This window comes from Bos taurus, chromosome 2 (genome assembly GCF_002263795.3).
Source record: "Bos taurus isolate L1 Dominette 01449 registration number 42190680 breed Hereford chromosome 2, ARS-UCD2.0, whole genome shotgun sequence".
Classification (NCBI taxonomy): Eukaryota; Metazoa; Chordata; class Mammalia; order Artiodactyla; family Bovidae; genus Bos; species Bos taurus.
In genome coordinates, this window is record NC_037329.1 from 56004350 (window position 1) to 56026455 (window position 22106).

General features: G+C 34.8%; 1 protein-coding gene across 1 annotated transcript in view; it reads left to right on the top strand.

Moving 5' to 3' along the window:
- The window catches only part of LOC132342825 (low-density lipoprotein receptor-related protein 4-like), an 87429-nt gene that overhangs the window by 52315 nt on the left and 13008 nt on the right, over positions 1 to 22106 (top strand). Inside the window, exon 3 of the mRNA XM_059877469.1 lies at positions 5169 to 5369. Within this exon, the coding sequence (XP_059733452.1) occupies positions 5169 to 5369 (201 nt within the window). The remainder of the gene's footprint in view (positions 1 to 5168; positions 5370 to 22106) is intronic.

The window sequence follows — 22106 nt, forward strand, 5'->3', positions numbered from 1 at the left end:
ACCACATTCTGTCAGACCTCTCCACCATGACCTGCCTGGTGGGTGGCCCCACGGACATGGCTTAGTTTCATTGAGTTAGACAAGGCTGTGGTCCTAGTGTGATTAGATTGACTGGTTTTCTGTGATTATGGTTTCAGTGTGTCTGCCCTCTTATGGCCTCTCACAACACCTACTGTCTTACTTGGGTTTCTCTTACCTTGGACGTGGGGTATCTCTTCACGGCTGCTCCAGCAAAACACAGCTGCTGCTCCTTACCTTGGATGAGGGGTATCTCCTCACCGCCACCCCTTCTGACCTTGAACATGGAATAGCTCCTCTAGGCCCCCCTGTGCCTGTGCAGCATTTCAGTGTATGATGCATTGTAATTGATGTTGCCAGTCTTGCAGTCTGAATTTAACTTGTCACCAGACTTTTGATAATATAGACAAAGCAGCAACACACATCCTCATTTATGTGTTTTTGTACATTTAGGCCTAATATACCAATGGAAAAATATTCTAAAATTAGAATTACAGTGGTGAAGAGTTGATATATTTTTCATTACTAATTTCATAATATTGCCTTACAAAAAGATGATCCCAATCTGTAGCCCCTTTAACACTGGAGTTGTTTTTCATACCCTTGTCAAATTTATCTTTGTGTTATACAGCTTTTTAATCTTAATCCAAGTAAGGAAAAATGCTATCAAATTGTTGTTTTATTTTTTTTTAATTGAAAGATGTTTTTACTCCATTGTTGGTAAGCCATTATTGATTCATTATAAACCTTGCACTTATATACTGGTTTACTGATTTTTATATTGATTTATATGAACCTTTTATATTTCAAAGTAATGTATCTTTTTTGTCAGAGTGATTTCTTTTTCTGTTTTATTGACTTTATTTTGACTTTATAGATGGATTTTATAGTTCAATGTGGACAGTATTTAAGTTTATCAACTTTTCCTTTATGCTCTCTGTTTGTACAATGACCATTTCAGGGTTTTGTTTTAATAGCTATTTTATTCTAGAATGTTTTTGCTTTCATCATTTTTGCTTTAAAACACTTACTTCTTTGATCTGTCTTTAATTTTTTTTGGTGTAAATATTGAGTGAAGATTCAGCCTTTTATTTTTCTCCAGGTGACTCATCAATAATCCTATCATCATTAATTTTGTAATTATTTACTCTCTACTATTTTGAATTGTCAATTTTTCTGTATTAAAACCACGTACATAAGTGACTTTACTTCTGATGATCACTATGCTATTTAATTATTGATGCATACTTACATTCCATTATGACAGAATTTAACCAGTGTTACTTTTAAAACATTTCTAAATATTTCGCATATATAGTTCCTACTCAGCAAATTATCTGTATTTTTTAGAAGATGCCTCATAATATTTGCAGTTTTATTTTCTTAAGTTTAGGATAAGTTCATGGGATTAAAATAATAAAATTAAAATCGGGATGGGATTAATTTGAGAAAAAAATACCTTTCTATTAATATATTTTATTCTCTGAAATCAAGCTATGTCATTATTCAAGGCTTCTTTTGAGTTTTTTAAAATAAACTTTTGATGTTTTTCATACAAAGAATATACAGCTCTTTTAGTTTAACCCAAAATACTTTATTTTGTAGTAGACTTTTTGGCTGACCTTTTCTTCTGTTGTCTTTATATATATGGAACCTATTGATTTTTGTACAGTTTTTGAAGCAGTCTACATTTTTTAAAATTCTGTTTCTTATAGTTCTTAGTTATACTGACTTATAATTATGCAATAATATAAACTGCATATAATGATATTATTTTCTAGTCTTATACCTATGTCTTTCTACTATCTAATTGCACTACATAATATTTCCAGGTAATATACAATATTAACATTTGTTTAGTTATGGTATTATGGGAAGATTTATAATATTCCTCCATTTATAATCAAAGTCATTATTGAAATATTCATCCATTCTTTTTTAAGAATATTTTGATAAATAAATAACATAGAATATTATAGAATATATTTATATTACATGTGGAACTGATCATTTATGTTTTTCTCTTATTTGACATATAATAACATGGAAAATTGTTAACACATTTCTATAAGTAAAACATCTTTTCATCAGTATGTAAGTACATTAAAATTCAATAGGCTTAAATTTGAAGAAGACCTTTAAATATATAATGACGATTCAGTTCAGTTCAGTTCAGTTCAGTCGCTCAGTCGTGTCCGACTCTTTGTGACCCTATGAATCGCAGCCTGCCAGGCTTCCCTGTTCATCACCAACTCAAGAGTTCACTCAAATTCATGTCCATCGAGTCAGTGAATCCCTCCAGCCATCTCATCCTCTGTCGTCCCCTTCTCCTCCTGCCCCCAATCCCTCCCAGCATCAGAGTTTTTTCCAATGTGTCAACACTTCGCATGAGGTCGCCAAAGTATTGAAGTTTCAGCTTTAGCATCATTCCTTCCAGAGAACACCCAGGACTGATCTCCTTTAGAATGAACTGGTTGGATCTCTTTGCAGTCCAAGGGACTCTCAAGAGTCTCCTTCAACACCACAGTTCAAAAGCATCAATTCTTCAGTGCTCAGCTTTCTTCACAGTCCAAATCTCACATCCATACATGACCACAGGAAAAACCATAGCCTTGACTAGACAGACCTTTCTTGGCAAAGTAATGTCTCTGCTTTGGAATATGCTATCTAGGTGGTCATAACTTTCCTTTCAAGGAGTAAGCGTCTTTTAATTTCATGGCTGCAATCACCATCTGCAGTGATTTTGGAGCCCAGAAAAATAAAGTCTGCCACTGTTTCCACTGTTTCCCCATCTATTTCCCATGAAGTGATAGGACCAGATCCCATGATCTTAGTTTTCTGAATGTTGAGCATTAAGCCAACTTTTTCACTCTCCTCTTTCACTTTCATAAAGATGCTTTTAGTTCCTCTTCACTTTCTGCCAAAAGGGTGGTGTCATATGCATACCTGAGGTTATTGATATTCCTCCCGGCAATCTTGATTCCAGCTTGTGCTTCTTCCAGTCCAGCATTTCTCATGATATACTCTGCATAGAAGTTAAATAAGTAGGGTGATATTATACAGCCTTGATGTACTCGTTTTCCTATTTGGAACCAGTCTGTTGTTCCATGTCCAGTTCTAATTGTTGCTTCCTGATCTGCATATAGGTTTCTCAAGAGGCAGGTCAGGTGGTCTGGTATGCCCATCTCTGTCAGAATTTTCCAGTTTATTGTGATCCACACAGTCAAAGGCTTTGGCATAGTCAATAAAGCAGAAATAGATGTTTTTCTGGAACTCTCTTGCTTTTTCCATGATCCAGCGGATGTTGGCAATTTGGTCTCTGGTTCCTCTGCCTTTTCTAAAACCAGCTTGAACATCTGCAGTTTCACAGTTCACGTATTGCTGAAGCCTGGCTTGGAGAATTTTGAGCATTACTTTACTAGCATGTGAGATGAGTGCAATTGTGTGGTAGTTTGAGCATTCTTTGGCATTGCCTTTCTTTGGGGAAAACTGACCTTTTCCAGTCCTGTGGCCACTGCTGAATTTTCCAAATTTGCTGGCATATTGAGTGCAGCACTTTCACAGCATCATCTTTCAGGTTTTGAAATAGCTCAATTGGAATTCTATCACCTGCACTAACTTTGTTCTTAGTGATGCTTTCTAAGGCCCACTTGACTTCACATTCCAGGATGTCTGGCTCTAGGTGAGTGATCACACCATCGTGATTATCTGGGTCATGAAGATCTTTTTTATACAGTTCTTCTGTGTATTCTTGCCACCTCTTCTTAATATCTTCTGTGTCTGTTAGGTCCATACCATTTTTCTTCTTTATTGAGCCCATATTTGCATGAATTATTCCCTTGGTATCTCTGATTTTCTTGAAGAGATCTCTAGTGTTTCCCATTATCTTGTTTTCCTCTATTTCTTTGCATTGATTGCTGAGGAAGGCTTTCTTACCTCTCCTGGCTATTCTTTGGAACTCTGCATTCAGATGCTTATATCTTTCCTTTTCTCCTTTGCTTTTCACTTCTCTTCTTTTCACAGCTATTTGTAAGGCTTCCTCAGACAGCCTTTTTGCTTTTTGCATTTCTTTTGCATGGAAATGGTCTTGATCCCTGTCTCCTGGACAATGTCATGAACCTCCGAACCTCCATCCATAGTTCATCAAGCACTCTATCTATCAGATCTAGTCCCTTAAATCTATTTCTCACTTCCACTGTATAATCATAAAGGATTTGATATGGGTCATATCTGAATGGTCTAGTGGTCCCCTACTTTCTTCAATTTAAGCCTAAAATTTACAATTTAATATTTTTCCATTTCCTTTTTATTTGCCCCACTCATTTTATGAGATGTTGGTATATAATCAGCCAATAACTAGTATTTATCCTTTTAGGTAGATTTTTTATTCCCATTACACCTTAAAATTGTATAAATTAGAAAACATAATTTTAATTAGAAGAAAAATACAAATATTCTGGAAAGGAATACTTTTCAATAAAGCAATTTACATATACAAAAACATTGCTTTCCAGGAATTTCACATTTGCTTTTGAAACATTCTGGCTAAATAATAATTTGTTTTTCTTTCAAAGTCAATAAAAAAAAAACAAAACATATTTCTCTAAATTTTGTCTGTATATATCTTAACTACTAAAATGTTTAGTAACATTTTATATTCTTCTGTGAAAGGGCATGTACATAGTCTGAATATGATATGTTGAAGTTTAAGGTTATAAATGTAAAAAAAAGAGAAATTATCATCTTAAAAAATAAAGCATTTACTTAATTTTAGAGCTCCAGAAGACACTGATAGCATTTATCTAAATTTAGGACTCTGAAAGAGACTTATACTACTATAAAATATATTTTAAAATTTTCTCTTAAAAGTATTGTAATTAAACTTTTAATTAGTTATACCTTTTTTTTTTAATAGAGCAAGTCAATAACTTGAAACTAAAGACAGTATCAAGGCTTTCAGGCTAAAAACACTGTTAACAATCAGGACAAGTACTACTCAAATGTCTTTGTGAAAATAAGCTGTCAAACTATCACCAAATAGATTTCTTGGTAAAAGCAATTAGTTCTGCTCTGACTGAAGACAATGATCACTCATTATTACCGTGGCTTAATTGCAAAAATTAAATGCATGTTGTTTCTATTTTCTTAAGGGAGATGCATCAGCAAAGCCTGGGTCTGTGATGGAGATATTGATTGTGAAGATCAATCAGATGAAGATGATTGTGACAATTTCTTGTGTGGACCACCCAAGTACCCTTGTGCTAATGACACCTCAGTCTGCCTGCAGCCAGAGAAACTCTGCAATGGGAGATGGGATTGTCCTGACGGGTCTGATGAAGGCGACCTCTGTGGTATTGTACATTTCACTGCCTTGCTTCTTTCTGGATACTAGAACCTTTTAGTGTACTCCTTGATACTTATTCTAGAAGCATTAGCTCCTTCCAGTAATTCCCTTTAAATGTAAATTTTAGCATGAACCCTACTTACATTTTGCAGGCAACAGTATATTTATTTGAAAATTTAAATGTGATCATAAATTTCTAAAAATGAAGCAGAGAAAGTTAATGTCCATCTAGCTAACCTTAAGAGTAGTATAGCTGTGTTCCTCATTTGTGCTTCCCTGGTGACTCAAAGAGACTGCGTGTAGTACAGGAGACCTGGATTCAACCCCTGGGTGGCAAAGATCCCCTGGAGGAGGAAATGGTTACTGACGCCAGTATTCTTGCCTGGAGAATTCCATGGGTAGAGGATAGAGGAGCCTTTGAAGAGTCGGACACGGCTAAATGACTAACACTTTCACTTAAGGTCTCTGAATATTCAATGTTGTTTCCACAATTGAACTGATTATTTTTTCCTCAGTGAGTCACTCAGAACAGGAGATTCCTGTTATTACTAAAGGAGATTACTGTTATTGCTAAACCATGAGATGAAGTTTACTACCATCTAATAGATTTTGTCTGGCCTTCTGATCGTTATACTAGAAACCTTTTTTAGGAATGTTGAAAGGAAGAAACTGGATAATGAAGTGAAAGTATTAGTCACTCAGTCTATTATTCAATTTTATATGATTTTCTCAGAAGTTTTTAGTTCTCATACAGTAGCTTTCTTTAGTATGCTTTCTCTAGTTAAAATGAGTTCAATCTGATAGCTTTTGAGCTTTGAAATAACTTGCGACTAGCCATCTCTTTATGCCACCAGCACATATAAAGCAATTACATTTCCTTCTCTGTGGGGAGATCAGAGATTTAACAAGGAGATTTTAAAAAATATGTTTTCCAGACAATACTGAAGGTGACATCAATGGAGTAATGAAGAGTTTACAGAATGATAAGAACAATAATGAGATGACTTGAGGCAGTAAGAAAATACCTTTAGGAAATTATTAAGCTACCTGATTGGAAATAGGAAGACAACTACATTTAAGTCTACAGTTATCATATTTTGATCTGAATTGAGCATTAATAGCATACTGAGTGATATAAAAAGACTTGTTATTTTTAAAACTTGTGCAATAAAAATCCAAACAATCTGTGATTCTATAAAATAACCTTGAAACAGTAAATACAACAGCCTTCATTCATCATTGCTAACATTTAAACAAGCAAAAGCTTTAAAAATTAAACAAAAAAATTGCAATTAAGGGATGACAGAGTTAGTTTACATGTATTCAATTCTTTTTCTTCCAGCTTGTTCTCCCTAATAAAGTAGCTTGGTGGATGGAAAGATCTCTTACCTTACAGTATATGAAAATTGCTCATGAAGTTTCTAAAAGAAGGAAACTATAAGCAGTATTAAAATTAAAATTGTGCAATTATAGAAAAAAATGAGATTTTTGACAGGTTTGAATTCTCTTCTTCAATTATTTTGATTAAGTCACCCAGAAAGGTGGCTCAATTTCTGGAGTTGTCAGTTTCTCCATTAAAAAAAATGGACATAATGATATCTGTCAGGAAATCATGGTAATAATATCTGATGTATTTCAGGTATTGAAATAAATTAGTAGTTTTCTACCTTTTTTTCACCTTTTGGGGTAAGTGAAGGAAACAAAAAAAAAAAAAAGAGAGAGAGAAAATACTGTCATTAGAAAAATGAAGAGAATCCTAAGAAAATGCAACCTTATTTTCCTATCCTCTGCTCCCCCAATTGGGAAAGTAAAAAAAGGAAAGGGAATTTCTTCTGAGTTTATTTCTCTACTTCAAGATTGAAACCCAGATCTTGCTTATCAAACTACTGTACTCTTTGGCCAAGAAGCCTTGGTCAAGGATTTTAAATAATTATAGACAGTATAAAAGATCTCAGTAAAGCTGGGTATGGAAGTACCAGAGAAGATAAAAAGACATTTTCATCCTGATTGTAGCACTTTGGGATATTGAACTCATACACTCTGTCCTTTATGAGATGAAGTTGAGGAAGAATTGGAACAGTGAAAAACAAAAACAAGCACTGGTCAAGGAACTGAATTGCAGAAGGCTCTTCTTTCTCCTAAAAGAAACAAGAAGTGCTTTTATGTGCACCTCTGCACCATCACTTATGTAGATGGTAATTTTTTTTTTTAACTCATGGAACACTTATTTTACTTTTGAAGAATATGAGTCCTAGATAGTTGCTGTAATTATTAGTGGCTTAATTCAGATAGAATTGATTAGGAGGCATCCACAGGATTATACAGTATCAATCTATTGCCATAGCAGAATACACAGTGACTCTTCAAATGATTTAACCACCATTTTCTTGAAAAAATTGATCTAATCACATAAATACTGAAATAGGTGAAATACAAAGCACTATAAACATTTTGTACAATGTTTTAGTTCTCCACAATTTTGTTTGGTATCATTTATCAGCAATATTGTTACCTGTAGAGAAAAGACACTTTGTTCTCTTGCTTTCAAGTTTTTTTTTTCCCCCCATCAATCCTAGGTTAGGTCCTGTCCAGCCAGACAAGGGTGTTGGTTTGAGTGCTGCAGCAATGGGCATCATGAATCATTTACCCAGTGGACATGAAAAATATACCAAGTGAATTAACTTTAAATCATTGACATGAATTAGTTAGTAGCTAAGAAGTGACTTTTAGAGAGAGATACCCTAAGTTGACAAGGTTTTTTTAAGCCATTTGCTATAGAGGATGAAACTGTAGGGTTGACCCTCTTCATGTCAACTCCTTCCAAATAGTTATATCCAAAATAGCTCTTCCTTCCCTCTCTGCTATCCTACCTACTGTTGAAACAAAAACAGAGATGATTCCTATCCTGCCCCTTAGTACATGTAAAATTTATAAAAATAACTTCTAATCTGTAGACTCAATACTTGGGAGATGTCTTCAGATGTAAACTTCCATCCTTTGTTTAGCGAGGTTGTTTTCTCCAAATAAATCTGATCTATTAAAAAAAAAAAAGCTTGGGGAATTTAAGCCTAATGAAAAGATCCCCCCACCCCACCCCAGGGGGAATTTTAAGTGATTTCAAAAGGAAATGCATATGCACTTAAGAAACAAATGGTGGCTCAGTGATAAAGAATCCATCTGCCAACACAGGAGACATGGGTTCAATCCCTGGGTCAAGATGATCCTCTGGAGGAGGGAATGACAACCCATTCCAATATTCTTGCCCAGAAAATCCCACAGACAGAGGAGCCTGGTGGGCTACAGTCTATGAGGTCTCAAGAGTCAAACACGACTTAGCGACTAAACACACACACAAGGTTTTAATCATTTGTGACGGGAGTTAACTGTTGATTTTTGTTACAAACATATGTCAAAAATAAGCAAAACTGAACACTAATTAAAATGGTAAAGATAAATCTTACTCAGTAATAACTATTGCAATAGGACAAGTGTCCAACATAAATTGAAATCAGCTTCATCAAAACAAATGATGAGAAACTTTAAAGGCTAGAATGTGCTTAAGGATGTTAAGCGGGGGTGCAGGGTTGGGAGGTTTGAAATAGGGGAGGAAGGTACATGTGTCTAGGCCTCCTGCTTTTGTTAATTGGTGCTCATTCCGGAGAAGATACTAACTTCTTATCTTTATAACTGGAGTTGTTGTTTAATCACTAAGTCATGTCCAACTCTTTGTGACCCCAGGACTGTAGCCCACTAAGCTCATCTGTCCATGGGATTTCCCACCACTCCATACTGGAGCGTGTTTCCATTTCCTTCTCCAGGGGATCTTCCCAACCCAGGGATCAACAAGTCTCCTGCATTAGCAGGTGGATTCTTTACCACTGAGCCACGAGGGAATCCCTTGGGACTGGAGGCAGTGATATAAATCAGAGCAAGATGCTCACAAAGGCTGGGAGTAAGACTGAAAGAGTTATCTCTTTGAATGTTTATATTTCAAAAGGTGACTTGCAGGTGCTCAAAAAAAGAAAAAAAAAAAAAAAACACTCTGGGTGGTAGAAAATTTACATGGCAAGGGTGCAAAAAAAAAAAAAAAGATTTATATTGCAAGCTTTCAAAAATAATTTTTCTAAGATGGGGTTCAGAGGGCTTTCTGCCTATCATCAGGTTGTGGCTGAAACAAACAATGAATTCTCCTGACAGCTTCGTGAAGTCATGGAGCTTTCTAAGGCAGGCACTGTAAGGGGGGCTGAGGTCATTCTAGGGATGTTGCTATGAGCTTTTAGAAACTGTACTATTTGTCCAAGATTTTTATTGGGTTGAGAGGAAGGGGATGGGGAGAGGATTTGACAGTGAAATTGTTTGTGCTGAGAGTCTGCAGTTTTTATTGGCCAAGACTGAGGACTAGTTAAAAGGAAGATTAAGCGATGCTTGACTGGAGTTTGGTCAATGAGAACATCTTTCTCAGGTAACAAAAATTTAAAACATGCTACAGGATGATAGGTTTAGGGTTAAGGGAAAATTGGCAAGGGACTAGTGATACACATATTGCCATTCAATTATGTATGTTAAGTTGTATATTTCAATGTGCATTTGAATTTATCCTAAAATCTATGACTTAATTCTAAAGGTAGTATCAGAAAGAGACATTTGAATAGTGAGAGAACAATCATACTTGAAATAAGCTAAAAGCATTGTAACAATTTTTTTTCACCTGCTGTGTATGATGACATTACTTTACAGTAATTCTCTTGGAAAAGAATGTCAATTGAACTAAAATGGGGCAAATACTTTGAAACGACTGCTATTTTGAAATGATTATGATTACAGGTGAATAAACATACTTGGAGGAACCAAGAAATGACTCTCTTTTCTTCTTTAAAATAATGCCAAACTTGAATTGAATTCTTAGAGACAGGAGTTAATGTAGTTATTTTTCTTTTCTTATTGCTGTAACATCTTTTATGGTGACAAATGTGAAGAATAGTTGACCCATAAAGAAGTTTAAAATGTGCAGAGAATATTTTTGAAAGCCTTAACTTTCCAGTCCAAATTTTTGAACTGGGTGAATTTCCATAGAGAACAAAACATATTAGAGCTATATAAGAAATTATTATTGCAATTTGCAAATCATTGAACAATATTCCTTTTCAGTATGTCTAAAAATACACCTAATTGAACAGGCTTTGAAAACTACTCAACTATTTTTAAAGGCAAGGAAGACAAAACTTATTTTGTCCTTATTAATAGACACCTAATATAATAATATATAGCAAGAGTTAATATCATGATTGCAAAAATAAACACTGGCTATTTTTGTCAAGTGCATAAATATGGCATTTTAAAATTTCCCAGGTGGACAGATACTAGCTCAATTTAGGAACAGTTGTGTGCTTTTGGATGATTTTGTAAATTTTGTTATTCAATATGTGTTTTTAACTGCTTACTCTATGCTAGGCACTTTGTTAACTATGGGATATACATGGTAAACAGAAAGGATGTTTGTATATTCTCATATATCCTACAATCTTGTGATGAAGTAGAATGATAAATGTATCTAATGTGTAATTATAAATTATAAGTGCCTTAAAGAAAAATTCTTTCTTTATGAAACTATTATCATTTGTGCAGTCAATGTTAGTTGCTCATTATTTTAGCCCAAAATGCCAGGTCAAGTATTTTTGTGTATTGTTTATTCTATTTCCATAGCCTCACTGAATTAATAATAATAACAAATATATGAGGTACAATGTATAATTTACCTAAATAAATATCTGTAGTCAGTAAAGGACAAACTAATCCATTCTGGATTATAATTCTAAATCAGACTATAGATGTAGAAAACAATATATAGATATAATACATACATATATATATGTATGCTTGTTCCTGTTTATTTATAAACACTGTGATAATCAGATTTTCAGATCATCAGTATATGTGTGTCTCTTTTGGAAGCCCCAAAATTCTGATTTTGCATAATTGCTAAAAGACTGAGCATAATCTTTCCAGTAATAATAGAAACACTTAACTCACTTTAGTTCTATGGAGTACAATAAAGTGTACTGCAAAATTTAGAGAAATGCAAATTTTCCATTCCCAGTTTATGTCATTAGCCTGTGCTATGCTCGTCATGTCTGACTCTTTTCAGCCCCATAGACTATAGCTCACCAGGCTTCTCTGTCCATGGAATTTCCCAGGCAGGTATACTGGAATGGGCTGCAGTTTCCTTCTCCAAGGGATCTTCCCAACCCAGGGATCGAACCCACATCTCTTACCTCTCTTGCACTGGCAGGCAGATTCTTTACCACTAGCACCATGTGGGCAGCCAATTTGTATCATATAGAATTCTATTTGATCATTGGATAAATTTTTCATCATCCCTACCCCTTTAGGACTAAATTTAAAAAAAAATCTGTTGAGATCTTTCTCAATTTATTTATAATCTTTAATTCTAGATTTAAAGAAATGAGTTCAATGATTAGTACTTAATTGAACAAAACAATTCATGATGCCCTATTATCTGTTCCTATCCTTTTATAGATGAATGTTCACTGAACAATGGAGGCTGTAGCAACCACTGTTCTGTTGTTCCTGGAAGAGGAATTGTCTGTTCCTGCCCTGAAGGACTTCAACTCGGCAGAGACAATAAAACATGTGAAATTGTAGATTATTGTAGCAATCATCTAAAGTGCAGTCAAGTGTGCGAACAGCACAAGCAGACAGTCAAGTGCTCATGCTATGAAGGGTGGAAGCTGGATGTGGATGGTCAAAGTTGCTCAAGTGTTGGTAAGTAGATGTATATTTTGCTATATTTAAGAATAGCAAGTGGTATGTGTTTCTGTATTGTATATCTTGCTATATTTAAGAATCGGTATTGAGAAAAAAAAATAAAAAAACAACTCAGAAAATTACTAATGGATTTGATTAAATTTAGAAAAGGCACTAACATATAATGCACCATTAAACCTATGCCAAAATCTTTTGGACAAAAAATATTAAAATAATCCTTTACCGTTAAAAGCCATCTGATTATCTTTTCTTTAAATACCTGCTTTTGTCATCTTGCTCCCCAGGTGCTTGTTTTTCTATTCTCCAAAGCTTTTACTTTTATTTACTTTTGAGTGCTTTTTATAACCCCATAAAGTCTGGCCCAGTCCCACACTTCATCTGAATCTCTGTGTTTAGTCATTCATGTCCAGGTTTCTGCAACCCCATGGACTGCAGCCCACCAGGCTCCTCTGTCCTTGGGGATTTTCCAGGCAAGAATACTGGAGTGGGTAGCCATTCCCTCCTCCAGGGGGTCTTCCCAAACCAGGGATCGAACTCAGGTCTCCCACACTGCAGGCGGATTCTTTACTGTTTGAGCCACCATCTGTATCTCTACTGCTCTTGAAAACAGCTTAACTCTGGCTGTATTCATCTCTTGCTTGCCCATTTAAGACATACTGCTGATTCTCTAGGTCATATTCCACAGTAGGAAAAGCAAATGAAGGCTATGGAATGTGCCAGAATTTGAAATCTAATCCTGCCACTGGCAATCATAGTGTATTTAACCCCAGGCAGGTCACCCAAAACTTTTGAGCTTTGGTTTTCTCATCTTTCAAATATCAATGCCCAGCACAACAACACATTGCAAAAATGACAAGAAGCACGTTTACTATGCCCCACACTCGTTCAATGCTTAGTGAGTGGTGGTTTCCCATAACTTCTGTAGATTATTAGTCTGAGTCACTGGGCACTAAGAGGTCCATGGATAGAATTGGAGGGGGTCCATGAAGTTTCTTAAGGAAAAATTTTACACTTTTATTTTCTTTAATCTCTCCCTGAAAGTTAACATTTCTTTGAGTTGTGAATGTATGCCACAGACCAGTTTTTAGCAGCAACAATGACTATGTCTCTGTGAAGTGACCACTGTGAAATATCACTGTGAAGTAATAGTCATATTCATATTATGTTAAAAGTTGTTGCTAATATCTCAAAATCTCTCTTACTCTCAGGCTTTGAAAACTACTACTCCTTCAGTAATGGGAGTCATGTGACCCACTGCTGAATCTTGTTACTGAATGTGTTAATTTAAAAAAGCACATATATTCCTCCATCAAAACCTGTTTTTATTTATATGATAAATGCATTTGAATATATTTAATTCTTTTTTATTTACCTTTGTTATACTTTTTTCTAACTGTTTTTGGACTCTAAAAATTCTGATTAGGAGTACCCAGGCTTCATCAGGCTCCTAAGAACCCATATATCATAAACATTTTTCATTTTTTTTCTTCTACTTAGATTGTACTTTCCCTCTTTGTCTCTAAAAATTCTGGATATTTTTAAAACCTACTAGTGCAAATCTTTCTTCTTTAATGGAGTCTTCTTCCAAACATGCTGGCTGTCTCCACTTATTTCTCCCTTCTATATCTAGAATTTGTCTAAAGAAATATATTTATGTTTTTATTTATCTCCCTCCTTTACTCTTTACTTCTCCAGTAAACTAATAGCTGTCTTGAAGTCAGAAATCAAGTTATAGATTTTTCTCTTGTGTTTTACATAATATCCAATAAAGTAATATGAATTAAAAGGATGATTTTTTCAGAGAACGTTAAATTATTTTATTACCTTATTTCAAATATTGTCTTGTAGTTTTTTTTTCTTGTTAAAATTTGAGTTCTAGAAGCATAAATTTAGCAAACATTCATTTGACTTCTTCTCTTACAGAATTCTTGCACAATGTAATTAGCAAGATAAATAGCAGTTTATTGAAATAAAGATAACCATTTCATATACATGTTTGGAGTAGGGGAGTGATAGATCAAACTTAGATATATAATCATGTTTTACAAGATAATTGGCTCCATTTCTGATTTTTGGATATAGGTCACAAAATGATTGACTTATTATGGCTTTGTACTCTATGAAATGAATACTCTATAAAATCAGTTTAACTCAAGTTAAATATTAGAACAATTCAACTTTTGAATATAAGTTACCAGGTGCAAAGGTAACTCTTCTAATGGAATTGACCCCTTCTACTCTCAGCTCAGAAAGAAAATCTAATAATACCATATCATTTTTCACTGTTAAGATCGCTGTGTATCACACCTAGCTTTGTTGATAATTTAACAGAGAAGCAAAATTATAGTTTACCTTTTAAAATTAGTGCAGAATTTTATTTGCTGGAAGATTTCTGATTACAGTTTTGATTTCCATGCTTGTGATGGGTCTGTTAAGATTTTCTATTTTTTCTTGCTTCAGTTTTGGAGTTATACTTTTCTAAGAGTGTGTCCATTTCTTCCAAGTTATCCATTTTATTGGCATATAGTTCCCGAGAGTAGTCTCTTATGATCCTTTGTTGGAGAAGGCAATGGCACCCCACTCCAGTACTCTTGCCTGGAAAATCCCATGGACGGAGGAGCCTGGAGGGCTGCAGTCCATGGGGTCGCTAAGAGTCGGACGCGACTGAGCGGCTTCACTTTCACTTTTCACTTTCATGCATTGAAGAAGGAAATGGCAACCCACTCCAGTGTTCTTGCCTGGAGAATCCCAGGGACGGGGGAGCCTGGTGGGCTGCCGTCCATGGGGTCGCACAGAGTCGGACACGACTGAAGCAACTTAGCAGCAGCAGCAGCAGCATGATCCTTTTTATTTCTGTGTTGTCTGTTGTGATTTCTCCATTTTCATTTCTGATTTTGTTGATTTGATTCTTCTCCATTTTTTTTTTTTTTTTTTTTTGGTGAGTCTGACTATGCTTTGTCTATTTCATTTATCTTCTCAAAGAACCAGCTTTTAATTTCATTGATTTTTGCTATGGTCTCCTTTGTTTCCTTTTCACTTATTTCTCCCCTAATTTTTATGATTTCATTCCTTTTACTAACCCTGGGGTTCTTTATTTATTCCTTTTCTAGTTGCTTTAGGTGTAGGGTTAGGTTATTTATTTGACTTTTGTCTTGTTTCTTGAGGTAAGGTTGTATTGCTATGAACCTTCCCCTTAGCACTGCTTTTACTGAGTCCCATAGATTTTGGGTTGTTGTGTTTTCACTTTCATTCATTTCTGCGCATATTTTGATTTCTTTTTTTATTTCTTCTGTGATTTGTTGGTTACTCAGAGCATGTTGTTTAGCCTCCATATGTTTGTATTTTTATAGTTTTTTTTTTTTTTTTTTTTCCTGCCATTGACAACTAATCTTACCGCATTGTGATCAGAAAAGATGGTTGGAATGATTTCATTTTTTTTTTTTTTAATTTACCAAGGTGTAGACTTATGGTCCAGGATGTGATCTATCCTGGAGAAGGTTCCATGTGCACTTGAGAAAAAGGTGAAATTCATTGTTTTTGGGTGTAATGTCCCATAGATACCAATTAGGTCTAACAGGTCCAGTGTATCATTTAAAGTCTGTGTTTCCTTGCTAGTTTTCTGTTTAGTTCATCTATCCCTAGGTGTGAGTGGGGTACTAAAGTCTGTCACTATTATTGTGTTACTGTTAATTTCCCCTTTCAAACTTGTTAGCATTTGCCTTACATATTGCTGTGCTCCTATGTTGGGTGCATATATATTTATAATTGTTATATCTTTTTCTTGGATTGACCCTTGACCAGACAGCTTCACAGCTGAATTCTACCAAAAATTCTACCAAAAATCTACAGAAGAGCTAACACATATCCTACTCAAACTCTTCCAGAAAATTGCAGAAGAAGGTAAACTTCCAAACTCATTCTGTGAGGTCACCATCACCCTAATACCAAAACAAGGCAAAGATGCCACAGAAAAAAAAGAAAACTACAGGCCAATATCACTGATGAACATAGATGCAAAAATCCTTTTGCATGACCAAGTGAGCTTTATCCCAGGGATGCAAGGATTCTTTCATATTGGCAAATCAATCAATGTGATATACCACATTAACAAATTGAAAGATAAACACCATATGATTATCTCAATAGATGCAGAGAAAGCCTTTGACAAAATTCAACATCCATTTATGATAAAAACCCTCTAGAAAGCAGGCATAGAAGGAACATAGCTCAACATAATAAAAGCCATATATGATAAACCCACAGCGAACATTATCCTCAATGGTGAAAAATTGAAAGCATTGTCCCTAAAGTCAGGAGTAAGATAAGGTGCCCACTCTCACCACTACTATTCAACATAGTTTTGGAAGTTTTAGCCACAGCAATCAGAGAAGAAAAAGAAATAAAAGGAATTCAGATTGGAAAAGAAGAAGTAAAACTCTAACTGTTTGCAGATGGCATCATCCTCTACATAGAAAACACTAAAGACTCCACCAGAAAATTATTAGAGCTAATCAGTGAATATATTAAAGTTGAAGGATATAAAATTAACACACAGAAATCCCTTGCAATGAGAAAACAGAGAAATTAAGGAAACAATTCCATTCACCATTGTGACAAAAAGAATAAAATACTTAGGAATAAATCTACCTAAAAAAACAAAAGACCTATATATATAAAACTATAAAACACTGATGAAAGAAATCAAAGATGACACAAATAGATGGAGAAATATACCATGTTCATAGATCAGAAGAATTGATACAGTGAAAATGAATATAATACCCAAAGCAATCTATAGATTCAGTGCAATCCCTATCAAGCTACCAATGGTATTTTTCAGAGAACTAGAAAAAATCATTTCACAGTTTGTATGGAAATACAAAAAACCTTGACTAACCAAAGCAATCTTGAGAAAGAAGAATGTAACTGGAGGAATCAACCTGCCTGACTTCAGACTATACTACAAAGCTACAGTCATCAAGAGAGTATGGTACTGGCACAAAGACAAAAATATAGATCAGTGGAACAAAATAGAAAGCCCAGAGATAAATCCACGCACCTATGGACACCTTATCTTTGACAAAGGAGGCAAGAATACACAGTGGAGAAAAGACAATCTCTTTAACAAGTGGTGTTGGGAAACTGGTCAACCAATTGTAAAAGACTGAAACTAGAATACTTTCTAACACCATACACAAAAATAAACTCAAAATGGATTAAACATCTAAACATAAGACCAGAAAGTATAAAACTTCTAGAGGAAAACATAGGCAAAACAGTCTCTGACATAAATCACAGCAGCATCCTCTATGACCACCTCCCAGAGTAATGGAAATAAAAGCAAAAATAAACAAATGGAACCTAATTAAACTTAAAAGCTTTTGAGAAATGAAGGAAATTATAAGCAAGGTGAAGAAACAGCCTTCAGAATGGGAGAAAAGGATAGCAAACAAAGCAACTGACAAAGAATTAATCTCAAAAATATACAATCAGCTCCTGCAGCTCAATTCCAGAAAAATAAGTGACCCAATCAAAAAATAGGCCAAAGAACTAAAGAGACATTTCTCTACAGAAGACATCAGATGGCTAACAAACACATGAAAAGATGCTCAATATCACTCATTATCGGAGAAAGGCAAATTAAAACCACAATGAGGTACCATCTCATGCCAGTCAAAATGGCTGCTATCAAAAAGTCTACAAACAATAAAAAGCTGGAGAAGGTGAGGAGAAAAAGGAACCCTCTTACACTGTTGGTGGGAATGCAAACTAGTACAGACACTATGGAGAACAGTGTGGAGACTCCTTAAAAAACTGGAAATAGAACTGCCATTTGACCCAGCAATCCCACTGCTGGGCATACAACCGAGGAAACCAGAATTGAAAGAGACACGGGTACCCCAATATTCATTGCAGCACTGTTTATAATAGCCAGGACATGGAAGCAACCTAGATGTCCATCGTCAGACGAATGGATAAGAAAGCTGTGGTACATGTACACAATGGAATATTACTCAGCCATTAGAAAGAATGCATTTGAATCAGTTCTAATGAGGTGGATGAAACTGGAGCCTATTATACAGAGTGAAGTAAGTCACAAAGAAAAACACCAATACAATATACTAACACATATATATGGAATTTAGAAAGATGGTAATGATGGCCCTATATGCAAGACAGCAAAAGAGACACAGGTGTATAGAACAGTCTTTTGTACTCTGTGGGGAAGTCCTTCTCCCGTCTTCTCTGTGGGAGGACTCTGATGGGATACAGAGTGAAGTAAGTCACAAAGAAAAACACCAATACAATATACTAACACATATATATGGAATTTAGATGATTTGAGATCATCTAAATGATCTAAATGATCTGTGGGATGATTTGAGAGGGTAGCATTAAAACATGTATATTATCATATGTGAAGCAGATCGCCAGTCCAGGTTCAATGCATGAGACAGGGTGCTCAGAGCTGGTGCACTGGGATGACCCTGGGGGATGGGATGGGGAGGGAGGTGGGAGGGGGGTTCTGGATGGGGAACACACGTGTGCCCGTGGCTGATTCATGTTGATGTTTGGCAAAAACTATTACAATATTGTAAAGTAATTAGCCTCCAATTAAAATAAATAAATTAATTTAAAAATAATAAAATAAATAAAATTAGTATGGAAACTTTTTCCTGCTAATAATTTAGCACTTTCCTAATATACAGTATACTAAATACCATTGTCATCATTTATATTGCTGCAGATAATAAAGGTTTTGTTAGGCATTAAAATTTATTTTTTATTTAACCAATTTTCATATAAAAAAGAAATTGATTCTGTCTTTTTTTCACATCAATTCTTTTTGAAAAACCTACAGCAAATTCATAGCTCAATAAAATGAATTGACTATTAACTTTGGGCTTTAAAAGTAAAATTTCTTTTTTCTTGCTCTCTTTTGTTCCTTTTTTCCATCATTTCTAAGCTGAGTGCTTCTTTTAAAAATGTGTTCTCTTTATTGAATGCAATATCTGTGATTAATCTTCTTGACATTTTAAAAATAAAATAATAATACTCTTTATGTCTCAAATTAGAAACATGACTCACTCATTTATTTTCCTCTTGAAAATTCCTCTGTAGTTGTCTCATGATTTTCTCTTTTCTTTCCTAATAATTCCTTCCTAAAATTTTGCACTCTGTCCTTGGCTGAATTGCTGAGTCCATTACTCTATTTTTTTCTAGGTGCACTTTTAACATTTTATTAGTTAACTATAATATGATTTTCAAAAGACTTATTTATGATTGTTATTTTTTATTTAATATGCCTGTAAACCTCACTTCTTTTAGGCATTTGGATACTTTATTTTGTCAGCTCCTTATATGTTCCCTCTTCAGTACATAATTTGTTAATCACTTTCTCCTAAGTATTTAGTTTCTCCTAAGTATTTTATTTTTACTTATAATAACCCAGAATACTTCTACTAACTGCATTTCTTTTCTATCTCTGGTTTCTTTGCCATTTTGCAGGTAGGCTACTTACAAATTATCAGCATGTTTCTAATAACATCAGAAAGAACATAGTAGCATTCCTCTTTTATTTTCTCTAGGCATGATTAGGTAAGATTCACCCACCAATACGTTTCTTTGTTTTTAATCACATTTTCTAAAATAGTTTTAAAATTCTATTTTAAAATTTATATCTTTTTTTAAAAAAAGAGATCTTGGCTATAAATAAAAATGTAAAAACATAGTAACCACCTATTAGTACACTGTGTCCATCACAAACTTTCTACAGTTATTTTTGAAGGTACATTTTATTTTATATGTTTTATTGAGTTATAGTTGATTTGGAGCTCCATTTATTGAATTTTTTTTCAGAGTTCCATTTATTTTATATTTTTATTGAGTTATAGTTGATTTGGAGCTCCATTTATAACTTGGGTTTTTTTTTTTTTTTGCACCCACATATTTATTTGCAGCCAATATTTTTTGCACCCAAACTTTAATTCTAGAAAAAAAGCATCTGTACTGCAGCATGGAGTTATACATATTGTCTTGATGATGGCGATACTCACTCTTGCCTAATTTTTGTCATCCTCCTGTTTTAAACTCCAGTAGTTGGTGATGGACAGGGAGGCGTGGCGTGCTGTCATCCATGGGGTTGCAGAGAGTCGGACATGACCGAACTGAACTGTTCTACAACTTGTGAGAAGCAAAATAAAAAGTTGAAGAAATATGGCATTTTTATTGTAAAGGGAAAGGGTAATCTAATCTGGAAGATGAGAGTTAATGGAAAGAACTTAGTGTGAATAAGAACATAGTAAAGAATAAAATGATGTTTATAAGTCGATGGTCTATCTTGGAGAACTATGGAAATTAAAGGTGAAGAGATCAGGAGAATGAATTTGATGGTGGGGTTGTGGGGGGTGGTGTGCAGGGAGGACATTTATAATCTGGCCATCCATTCCTTTATCTTAATAAAGTGAGATTTATGCCTGTCAGTCTACATCTGTGATTTTAAAATAAGTCTTTATTATGAAAAGAACCTCAAATCCTCTAGCCTGCCATTCAGGACTTTCTTCATTTTTGTTCATTTAATCTCTTCAATCTGATGTGTCGTTTTTCTCCACTGTGGGTTTTCACTCCATGCACATTATTTCCCATTTCATCACTATTAATGATAGCAAATGCATAATGGCCAAGAATGTATGAGGTACTTTAATTTATATCACTTCATTTTGCTATCTTCTTCATGTACACTGCTCATTGTCACCTGTGACTGTCAAGTATGATAATATCTTCTGCATTCTCTCTGAAAATCTTATACTCTATTGAATCCAATACTCGATTCACATCTCTCTCCTCTGTAAATCATTTCTTTCTTTCTTTCCTTCTGTTTTTTTTTTTTTTTTTTTTTGCTTTTTAATTATTTTTCTATGCAAGTATAGTTGATTTACAATGTATTAGTTTCAGGTGAACAAAAAAGTGGTTAAGTTTTATCTATATTATTTTTCATATTATTTTCCCTTGTAAGTTATTAGAAAATATTGAGTATAGTTCCCTGTGCTATACAGTAGGCCCTTATTGTTTGTCTATTTTATATTATATATAGTAGTGTACATATGTTAATCCACAAATCCATATGAATCATTTCCAGAAATTAATTATAACATTGTTCATAGCTTCCATTTATCAAGTATCTAAAATGTTGTAAGTAATTTATTTGTAGGTAGGTAATAAAATATGTGTAACTATTGAAACTAAGACCAGATCAGATCAGATCAGTCACTCAGTCATGTCCGACTCTTTGGGACCCCATGAATCGCAGCACACCAGGCCTCCCTGTCCATCACCAACTCCTGGAGTTCACTGAGATTCACGTCCATTGAGTCAGTGATGCCATCCAGCCATCTCATCCTCTGTCATCCCTTTCTCCTCCTGCCCCCAATCCCTCCCAGCATCAGAGTCTTTTCCAATGAGTCAACTCTTCACATGAGGTGGCCAAAATACTGGAGTTTCAGCTTTAGCATCATTCCTTCCAAAGAAATCCCAGGGCTGATCTCCTTCAGAATGGACCGGTTGGATCTCCTTGCAGTCCAAGGGACTCTCAAGAGTCTTTTCCAACACCACAGTTCAAAAGCATCAATTTTTCGGTGCTCAGCCTTCTTCACAGTCCAACTCTCACATCCATACATGACCACAGGAAAAACCATAGCCTTGACTAGACGAACCTTTGTTGGCAAAATAATATCTCTGCTTTTGAATATGCTATCTAGGTTGGTCATAACTTTCCTTCCAAGGAGTAAGTGTCTTTTAATTTCATGGCTGCAGTCACCATCTGTAGTGATTTAAGATTACTTCATTTACTCAGAGCCTGTGGTAAAGAGATGCTAGAGAAGAGCTTTTGAACTTCATTATTCATGACTCCAGGAACTTTTACAAGCTGTTCTGAAGATTCAGTTCATCTCTATTTACA